General features: G+C 36.6%; 1 protein-coding gene across 1 annotated transcript; it reads left to right on the top strand.

Annotated features, from left to right (window-relative positions):
- The first annotated feature begins 1,112 nt into the window (after positions 1 to 1,112).
- Positions 1,113 to 10,115, top strand: LOC125652320 (aldehyde dehydrogenase 1A1-like). Its single transcript, XM_048881411.2, has 14 exons — positions 1,113 to 1,226; positions 3,539 to 3,643; positions 3,727 to 3,867; positions 3,963 to 4,089; positions 4,172 to 4,233; positions 4,388 to 4,516; positions 4,604 to 4,717; positions 4,822 to 4,924; positions 5,895 to 6,085; positions 6,515 to 6,679; positions 7,034 to 7,191; positions 8,193 to 8,267; positions 9,232 to 9,271; positions 9,968 to 10,115. The coding sequence occupies exons 1-14, from the start codon at positions 1,176 to 1,178 to the stop codon at positions 9,998 to 10,000; spliced, it is 1,494 nt and encodes a 497-aa protein (XP_048737368.1). The 5' UTR covers positions 1,113 to 1,175; the 3' UTR covers positions 10,001 to 10,115.
- The last annotated feature ends 801 nt before the right edge of the window (positions 10,116 to 10,916 follow it).

Raw genomic sequence — 10,916 nt, 5'->3', positions numbered from 1 at the left:
ATAGAATATTGTCTACCATTTCCAATACACATGTGTAGGAAACAACAACTAGATTATTTTCCGAAGCTTGAAACATAGGAGACGGACCTTAATATGTAGATTTCTTCTGCAATGATTGCTACAGTGTACATGTACTGTCATCACCCGATAATAAATATACCCATACAGAGTTGGGAGACTACTACTACTTCTGTGGGTTTGACTCTACAAGACCTTTAACTATTCTTCATTTCATTCTGATTATTAATGATGACGCCAAGAAATAGTAAAGGTCTAATCTGAAGATTTAATTCCTGCCTTACAAAATCTCTAGAATTTAGGAACTTTCGGAACTTCACCCCTCAGGTCTCCACCAATGCTTTACTCTGGAGAATCATTCATTCGCATTCGGCGGGAACTATCTGTTACGAATGTCTTAGATACATGTACTTATGCTAACTTTGATCTCTTGAATTTTGGCGCGTTGTCTTTCTTCGTTCCCCCCAGATCGATTTGATGCTCTTAGTAAGGTTGTATCTGTTGTCCTTTGATAGACTGCGTGTCGACCAACTACAAGTACAATTACATTTATGAAAACCACCACTGTGGCGAATCGTACCACGACAATCAAGTGAATTATTAGGTTTGAGTACAGAAATGGATGTTGATGTTTTTATCCAAAATGGCAACTTTCGTCCCATCTACTTGCAGTGTCGACATCTTTTTCAAAACGACCTTGAAATGATTTAAAGAAGATTCATATTCTAATTTATTTATTATTATTATTTTAATTTCCACAATGCGAAAGACGAGTCCCTGTGATGATTCCAAGGAAAACACAAATTTTAGATTTTAATGGAGATTTTCATTATATTAATCTTTCTGAAAATGGTGAACTATTTGTAAATACCAATGAAAAATTAATATATCTAATTCTATTTGCTGCTATAATTCATAATTTTTATATCCATCCAAATATAGTAATTTTCAACCAAACGTCTGCCTCGAAATGAAGACCTTATTGATATGCCTTTTTCTGAAAAGAACGAAATTTGACTTCCTTTAAAATAAAATTTAAAGATTTTACATAAATTCGAACGAGTTTCAATGAATTTGAGGATGGCGATAATGATATTCCATATCACATGCTATGTCGACGCGCTGTGCAGTTAGTTATTCGCTAACGTCAGACAGTCATGGAGGACACACCAGCACCCATTCGTAACCCAGAGATTCTGTATACAAAGGTAGGAACACGTTCAATGAGTAATGTGTAGAAAAACTGTCTGTCATTTGCTGTTTATTTGTAGTAATGCCTATAGTTTCTCTCTTTGTTACAAGCATTATACAGGTATATCTATATGAATGTTGCAGTAAGAATGGGCTGCAATTTATTGAATTTGGCAGTTAAGATTGAATAAAATATGGGTTTGGAGAGTTTATTGAAGTTGGATATGTAAAGGAAGGTATTTAAACATATAATTTTACGCTCATTGTGATTCTATGTATATATAAGACACAACGGCGTGATGAAGAGTTGTCTGCACACTACGGCATACTATATAACCTGGCTTGGCCTCCAATGACCTCAAAGTTGGCCTGGTTTCAATTTTGGCCTCTGATTTCGAAAACAGATTTTATGATAAACATGATGACTTCAGCTTCTCCATCGTCACCATCCGATATTCATATAGAAATATTCTATTATCACCTGCATAATCTATCTCAACTGATTCGATTAGCGAGCGCGTGTTCAGTTCTGCTTGCAACATGGATTCTCATAGTCTCGTTTAAAGTCAGTATTTCACAAATACTATGGTCTTTATAATGATCTAATTTGCAAAAACAACTTGTCATTAGGTCGAATGCAATCTGACGTGTTTCATACTAATTCTTAGACTGCTCTTTCTTTCCAAAGTTCGGGTGTGTTGTTGTTACCCTCGTCCGTCCGTCTGTCACACATTCTTCTTACTCAAACCCCTCTTTTATTTTAAGCAGTAAACAATCTTTTGGAATATGATAGGTGGTATCAAGTAGATGTGCCATAAGATTTCCGAATTATCATTCTAGAGGGTAAACGAGGGGATAAAACCTTTCTTTAACCAAAAAGACCCCCGATTCCCAGAACTCCTCTTACGTTTTACACAGTAGGAAAATCATCTTTTGGAAGGTAATTTGTAGTGTCCTATAGATGTGCAATAAGGTTTCAGAATATTCATTTTCACACTGGAGACAAATTGGGGATCAAAAAGCATTAATGTATAGAAAAACCTGGTTCTCAAAACCCCTTTTACATTTTATGCAGTAGCCAAACCATATTTTGGGAGATTTTAGGTATGCGATCAGTTTTCGAAATTTTTGTTTTTCACCTTGATGAGCAAATAAGGTGAGAAAACGACGAACAAAAATCTGGCGCTCAGCACATTGTGTCTTGTGGAATATATTTATGGTGGTAGTAGGGACTTTTTTGAAAACAAGAATCTTCCTTCCACAAATCCTTTTCGAACTTAATTATTACTCATTTTTTCTGAATTTCTTTTTTGATAAGTTATGAATTAATTGTATAAAATACTAACGTAAGAGACTAGATTACATTAACTTACCAATATATTTCCAAAATTACCACCACATGCTTATGATTACGTATAAATAGTATACATTATCGCTACCGTTAGCTAGCACCTTAAGCATGTAGGAAAGGTAAAGATAACAAATAGTGACCAATCTCATAACTCCCATAAGCAATACAAAATAGATAGTTGGGCAAACACGGATCCCTAGACACACCAGAGGTGGGATCAGGTGTCTAGGAGGAGTAAGCATCCCCTGTCGACCGGTCACACCCGCCGTGAACCCTATATCTTGATCAGGTAAACAGTTATCCGTATTCAAAATCAGTGTGCCACGAACGGTCTAACAATCGGTATAAAACACGCCAGACAGCATTTGACCCAATGATAGGTTGTATGTGTATAAAATGCACAACATCTGAAATCGAGGTGAAAATGTAATTTCTGGCAATGAAACGTAGTGTATTCCTCCCAGAGGTCATATTCTCATCTGAGCATTTCATGCTAAATTTGTCATTTGTATATTCAAGTTAATCATAAAATAACTATTGTTGGGGTGATAATTTAAATGTTACTCTTAACTACATGCACTATTTATATAATGGTATTACGTGTTATCCATTGCTAGATATCATCACCACGTAGGGTATGGCTTTTACTCCTGCCTCGATTAAAACAATTATCATACGCAGAACAAGTTCTTGCGTATCGAATCAGTTGAAAGACATGAACACCACATGCAGGTGATAATGGATATGGGAAGTTGAAGATGGAGTGACTGAAGTCATCCCATTTGTCATGAAGTCGAGTTGCTAGTTTGTCGATAACATCTATGCTCAATAAAATATCTAAGTACGAAGCAGATGTGGAAGACTGTTGTGTATTTTATTTCGATTTTACTTGGAAATATCGAATCCACATATAGATGAAAATGTTTACGACAATAACAATAAGTTTCTTGTGTGATGTTTTATACCGTGTATTTATAGATTTTCATCAACAATGAGTTCGTGGATTCTGTCAGTGGCAGAAATTTTCCCACCATTAATCCTGCAACAGGCAAAAGTATATGTGACGTAGCTGAAGGTGACAAGGTAAACCAGAATCAATCTTATTCTAGGTGACTTTTGTCCAGATTATACTTTTTCCTATCATACAATGACCTTGCCGTTCGTAGGAGGACATAGACAAGGCCGTAGCTGCTGCTAAGGAAGCTTTCAAATTAGGGTCGCCATGGAGACGGATGGATGCAAGTCAGAGAGGTCGACTTCTGTACAAACTTGGAGAACTGTTTGAAAGAGACGCACAGATGATTGCGGTAATAAGTGATAATGAATGAAATGACCATTTTCAAATATGAAGTGACAGCTCTAATGGAAATATATTCTTCTCAATGACGTTTTTTTTTTATAGAGCTTGATAACACTAGAGATGGGGAAGCCATACCTTCAGGCATACGAGGAAACATTGTGGTCCGCAGATATCCTTCGCTATTACGCTGGATTCGCTGACAAAATCGGTGGAAAAACAATTCCTATGGGTATGCTTTTACTTGAAGCATAAAATTAGTTTACTTTTAATATCGACTATCAAGGAACTGTGCATTTTCATTCTATTTTCAGATGGAGACTACTTTTGTTTTACCCGACATGAACCTGTTGGAGTTTGTGGTCAGATAATTCCGGTATGGACGTGTAAAAACAAACTGAGTTGATCCTGCAGTTTTATGATCTTGTCTTCAACCTATACACAGTGTACAATCAATAGGTTTCACAGTCATATTTAGCTTCTGAAATTTTATTTCTATTTTTTCATACATTGTTTTTTATTTTTCATAGTGGAACTATCCCCCGTCCATGTTCGTTTGGAAGGTAGGCCCTGCCCTAGCATGTGGTTGTACAGTTGTAATGAAACCCGCGGAACAAACCCCATTGTCTGCTCTGTATATGGCAGTTCTCTGCTTAGAGGTATGACACTATCACGTGATTTTTTTAATCAAGGTTGTTATTAACAGAAAAAGTATCCGTTGAAAAAGTTTAATGGGGATCGTTAAGGTCGGATTTCCCGCTGGTGTGATAAACGTTGTCCCTGGTTACGGACCCACGGCTGGAGCGGCTCTGACAGTGCATCCGGATGTGGACAAGATCGCCTTCACTGGATCTACAGAGGTTAGTGTATCATTTCTTGAGGAAGTAACGTGTTGACTCGCTTTCATTGTAGTTGACGTATTTATTATGATGGTGAATTATTATGACAATACTGTCTTTTGTAGGTCGGCAAGCTTATTCTTCAAGCTGCTGGTGTGACCAATATTAAACGCACTTCTCTAGAACTTGGCGGGAAAAGTCCGAACGTCATCATGGATGATGCTGATCGTAAGTTGAGATATTATTGACGAAAATTCAAAATACATCATGCATCATGGTTGTCCCATCTCTGTTATCAAACTTTTAATTGCGCCCTTTCAGCTCATATGAACTTAAAGCTCAACCGAGCTTTTCTTATCACCTTCTGTCTTGCCTCCGTCTGTCCGTAAACTTTTTAACATTCTCAACTTCTTCTCCAGAAACACACCTTAAAACAGCTTTTAAATCGTGATCTATTTCATGACGTTTCTGAGATCCTACCCAATATATTAATGTTTTTACACTTTGCTGTCATAGAAATGTTGATTAATCATTGTATGTACAAATTTATATAATGATTGAAGGATGTCAATATCAAGCTAAAGTACTTGAAATATCTTTCAAAATTGTAACCCTACAATCTCACCTTTCTGTACTGTTTCGTAAGATATTCTGATGTCATGAAGTAATTCGTATATGTACAGGAAAATGATTGGCTGTATGTTTCTGAACCTTAGTAGAATAGAAATAAAATTCTTTTTTTCATGGATGATGCAGGATGACCTCGGTCTCGAAATGTTGTTTAAAATATAAGAGTCTCGGCTTTTATCAGCTCACCTGACCTGATTTTGAAACATATCATTATTCATGATTATTCATATAATTATGTATTAAACTTTAAAAATAATATATATTTAACAAGATTTGCTGTACAACAACTGTTGGAATAGACTCCTACAAAATGTATGTTCCTATCATGCATAAATCTAAATAAATCTCTCATTCTAAAATATTATGATGTCACATGAGAGTGGAATTACTTAAATTGAATTGTTTTATAGGAATACCAAACTTCTAGCGACCACTTGAACAGAAGTTGCCCAAACTGCGCTACGTGGTCTCCATTTTCCTCAAGGATGAAACTTAGCCACAAAATATAACCTTGCTGTGGCAACTTTTGGGATACTGCATATATGGATGACGTTATCATGTTTTTTAGTTGATGATGCAGTGACATTTGCCCACAATGGGGTGATGGATAATGCTGGCCAATGTTGTGTGGCTGGAAGTAGAACATTCGTGCACGAAAAGATATACGATCAGTTTGTGGCCAAAAGTCGAGAACTGGCGGAGAAAAGACAGGCGGCTACCGGAGATCCATTTGATCCTAAAACACTTCATGGTCCACAGGTACTTCCATTCATATATTCGTTCAGAATTTGAAGACATTTAATTAGATATAATTCCAATGTTATTTATTACAATTGTTTTGATTGGACGAAAATAAAGCTGAACAAAAGTTTACACATCAATAAATCCGAAAACGCTATGTATTCATACACACCTGAAAACAAATAACATAGTGCGGGGAAACTATTCAAATTTTTTGGAATTGTTAGTAAAGTGAATGAATTGGAATTATAAGAATCAAACGTTCTTTTTGAAGAATTTATCGATGTGTAAAGTCCGGACATTTTACTCACAAACTTAACATAAAAGTGCTTCGCACTTTTATTCAGTTTGTGAGCAAAATGTCCGGAGTTTACACATCGATAAATTCTTCAAAAAGAACGTTTAATCCTATAGTAAAACTGAATAAAAATAACTCTTCAATATTAGGTAGATGAAGAACAATACAACAAAATTTTGGATCTAATTGAATCCGGGAAGAAAGATGGCGCTAATGTGGAGTGTGGAGGCGCTTCAGTCGGAGGGGAAGGCTTCTTCATTAAACCGACTGTATTTTCTGGAGTGAAGGACCACATGAGGATTGCTAAGGAGGAGGTGACGATCAAAATATTTTTTTGTAATTTATTGTATTCAATATCGCTGCAGAACTGTAGCTCTCTGGCAAAAAATGGGATATTTAATAGAGTTGCAGAGTCATCCATCATAAACATCTTCGATTTACAACGCATCTTTTTCTGCGCAGGATTCAGGTGTTATATCCCCGTGCTTTTACGTCACCACCACCTCAACATTTAGATGACAAACATTCCGAACACTACAATGATATCAAGACATACTTTCAAGCATTATTAAGTCTCTTTTCTGACGGTTTAATTAAATAGAGTTCTCCTGTTTGCTGGAAGTTGATCTCTCTTTCTATCTCTTACATTCATTTTTTATTTATTCTAGATATTTGGGCCCGTACAACAACTATTTAAATTTAAAACACTGGATGAGGCTATCGAACGCGCAAATGCTACAGAATATGGACTCGGTGCTGCCATTTTTACCAATAACATTAACAACGCCATGATGTTCATGCAAGGTGTCCGAGCTGGATCAGTGTGGTAATGAGAAGAGAAAAGAGAAAGCACCGAACCATGTTATATTTCTCCAAATGAACTACAGTTGCTTTATTTTTAATGAGCTAGACAACATACAAAATCGCGCCTTGAAAGTTATCAAGGAGTGCGGTGGAGTATGCTAGATTAATTTAAGAGATTTTTGTATCATAATATGTGCAATGAACTAATTTTGAATTGGCTTGACTATGTTTTAATTACAGTCATGCTCTAATCTCCACAACCTTTGTAATTGGTTCTAGAACACATGGTAGGTACTAGCACTAGTGAAGAACTGATATGGTTTCTGTTCAGATCCTTTGAAATATTTTTACAGAATTAATGTATTCAATGTAATCCTCCTCCTTATACAAGGATAAGAAACCCATTGCTCACATCAAATATCTGTGAAACTAAGTCGATACCTGGGTCACTGTATCCCAGCCAATTCATACACTCATATGATCCCACCTTTGGTATATCCAGAAGTCCTTGTTTACACTTCATATTACACAACTCTCTATTTTGTAATCCTTAAATAGGTTATGAGATTGATTCCTCATCAATTTAACTTCAATAATCCAATGGTAGTGATCATTCATAATCATTTCGATGTAAGCATGTATTGGATCTATAAAAACAATACAAACCCTCTAAACCAATATCAATCCGCAATAACTATGTTCTAAACCTACATTTCACCACTATGTTCTATGACAATGTCAGCATTCAATCACTCCACTCTAAGCCTGCATTGCTCGCAGCCAGTACCAGCACTCACAATTTTATTCAAATGTTTTATCCAATCCGTGAAACGTAACTCATATGAATGACAGGGCATTGAAAGAGTCGAGCCAAATTAGATTTTAGTACATGTGGCATCTTTAACCCGGTGTCTGTGTTTGAATATTAAAGCATTTACTTGATCTCCAACATACTGTAGGCATGCAAATGAAATAATCGACCCTACATGATATATTTTGTGACAGAATCTATGCCTGTTTCAGGGTGAACTGTTATGATGTAGAGAGTCCGCAGACACCGTTTGGAGGATTCAAAATGTCTGGGATAGGGAGAGAACTGTAAGTAGATCGGGTTGTACTGACTTAATTATGCCTACTACCCCCTTCGGGGCATAGGACACCCATACGATTTCTCCAGGTCTCTTTATTCTGCGCAATTTGTTCGGTACTTTCCATGTTTTTCCTATGGTTTTGGTGTCGACCTCCAGGTCTCTCCACCAGGTGTTTCTTGGCCCAAACCTCCTGCGCTTTCCTTGCGGTTCCAGGGTAGTGCTTGCCTTGTTATGTTAGTACGTGACTTTCGTAGAATGTGCCCTATCCACCTCCATCTTCGTTTTAATACCTCCTCTTCGACCGGGGCTTGGTTTGGTCTCTGCCACAGTTCGGTGTTTCCGATTTTGTCAGGCCACCTGTTCTGGGAGATTTGTCTCGGAAATGTGTTGATGAATGTCTGGATTCTGTTTGTTGTTGTAACCGTTGTCTTCCGTGTTTCTGATCCATACAAGATCATCACTGCCTTAACATTGTTCTTCACGCTTTATTTGCTTGGGTTGTATTCCAGTATACATGTAGTTATTGTTTTATTTGTTAGTTTCATCATGTATTCAAGAAGAATTCTTATTTCATTTGTATTCCAGTAGATTGATTGTATATTGTTTAACGTCCCTCCCAATAATTTTTCACTCATATGGAGACGTCACCATTACCGGTGAAGGGCTACTCAATTTAAGCCAATGCTCGGCACCTACGGCCTTTGAGCAGGGACAGATCTTTATCCTACTACGCCTGCTGTGACACGGGCCTTGGAATTGCGGTCTCATACGAAGTACCGCCCCATTTAGTCGACTCTTACGACAAGCAAGGGGTACTGAGGACCTATTCTAACAAGAAATCTTGTTTTATTTCTTGGTTTCATCGCGTATTCCTATACAATTCTTGTTCTATTTGTTAGTTTCATCACATCAAATAACAGTAAACATTTTCATCAGCTGGCCATAACATACCTATATATTTACTGTTTCAGCGGTGAACAGGGGTTGTCCCACTATCAAGAAGTAAAAACGGTAAGAAGTGCATTTATTACATAGCCAATAATTCTTCAGCAATAAAACTGCGGTTTTCTGAATCTAATAGGAAAATAATAAATCATCACTATAAAACAGATGACAGATAGTTTAGCTACTTAATGAAATTATTAACCTCATAACTTTTCATATTACTGAATATTGGTAATCGTTGGATGTAAAGATTCACGCACTCGTTCGCGAGATTGTCGAATGTACCACGACCATTATTCATCAATTTAAGTTCAATAATCCAATGGTATTGCTTTTCAGTGAAAGAAAACTACCACCCCTCCCTATTTTGCTATATGGGGTATTTTTATTATGACCTGTTATGCGTTTGATAGGTCTTAGAATGGATGATAAATCCAAATTCATCCCAGTTGCTATAATGTATTGCATACATTGTTTTATGTGCAATGTTGCTGGGATGAAGTATTTGAGTTTACTTTCAATTTTTCAGATTCCGCTTAAACCTTACCTCGCAGCATTACTGTGGTTGCTATTTAGAATCAAATTTTGATAGTATAAATGACTTGCAACCACACATCCTTGTATCATTGTTCTACAATTAAACACAAAAAAACTAATTACGAAAATGACAGTCCATAAAGGATGGTTAGAGAAAATTTTTGAATAGATATATACAATATCCAGATGAAATTCGGAATCTAATATTTCATTTCTTCTTCATAGGTTACGATGAGAATCCCGCAGAAGAATTCGTAATCATACTTGTATGTGGAGAGGAATGTTCCTACCATTTCATTTCCTCCGTTTGTCATATCTGAATTGTGAAACAGTCACTGTATATCCGGGTCATAAAGACGTCATCTTTCTCAAACTTGTATGACTTTATTTATGAATTATTGTTTTTCAACAAATATATCTTGATATATATATATGAAAGGCGAAGATAACGAGCAGTGATCAATCCCATAACTCCTATAACCTTTCCATTATGATGATTACACTATAATTGGTCTTTGTAAGAAAATCATGAATGATGAGTAGTTTGTGTAGAATTATTTTGATGTGTACTCATTTATTATCGATATACAGACAGCCATAGTCGGTAACCATTCAGTAGCTTGAATGAAAATTCCTAGTACCAAGATTTACAAGTAAAGGGAGATAATAAATAATGAAGGAGCCCGACCAGATTGGATTAGGATTCAAACCCGGGGTCTCTGTACCAGCTGAGATACCTGACTAACGGAGTTCGTTACGGTCTGACTGCTACACTCCCCTTTCAACTGCCCGATCGTCCTTGATCAATCCGTTGTTTTCTTTGAAGGACCAAACTGGGAATCGAATACGGCCTCCTGACTCTGTAAGCAGGTACTATAAAACTGAGCATCTAGCTCTGGTTCTGTCGTTTGAGGCGCTCGGACATTCACACTTGTAATCTTAACATGGTTAAAATGAAATAATTCATCAAAACGATGGCTTCTTCACGAAAAGGTGATCGAGATTCAGCGCCTATCAAAATACCCAGCTAGGAAAAGAGAATTTAGAACTTATCCATAAAATTCCTTTCAGTTTTCGTACTTTTCCACAGTCCTTTGTTTCGTACAGAAGAAATCCAACATGTACAATCAGTTAAAGAACTTGGCCCACAATATGCCATTTTGGCCTATCAATT

The sequence above is a fragment of the Ostrea edulis genome, chromosome 5, assembly GCF_947568905.1.
Source record: "Ostrea edulis chromosome 5, xbOstEdul1.1, whole genome shotgun sequence".
NCBI classification, from domain to species: domain Eukaryota; kingdom Metazoa; phylum Mollusca; class Bivalvia; order Ostreida; family Ostreidae; genus Ostrea; species Ostrea edulis.
The sequence above is the reverse complement of the archived record's forward strand: the minus strand, read 5'-3'. Positions and strand labels throughout refer to the sequence as shown.

Coding starts and splice junctions, on each gene's coding strand:
- LOC125652320 (XM_048881411.2), top strand. CDS start 1,176: ATGGAGGACACACCAGCACCCATTCGTAACCCAGAGATTCTGTATACA. Junction 3,644..3,726: donor ACGTAGCTGAAGGTGACAAG/GTAAACCAGAAT, acceptor TGCCGTTCGTAG/GAGGACATAGACAAGGCCGT. Junction 4,090..4,171: donor TGGAAAAACAATTCCTATGG/GTATGCTTTTAC, acceptor TTCTATTTTCAG/ATGGAGACTACTTTTGTTTT.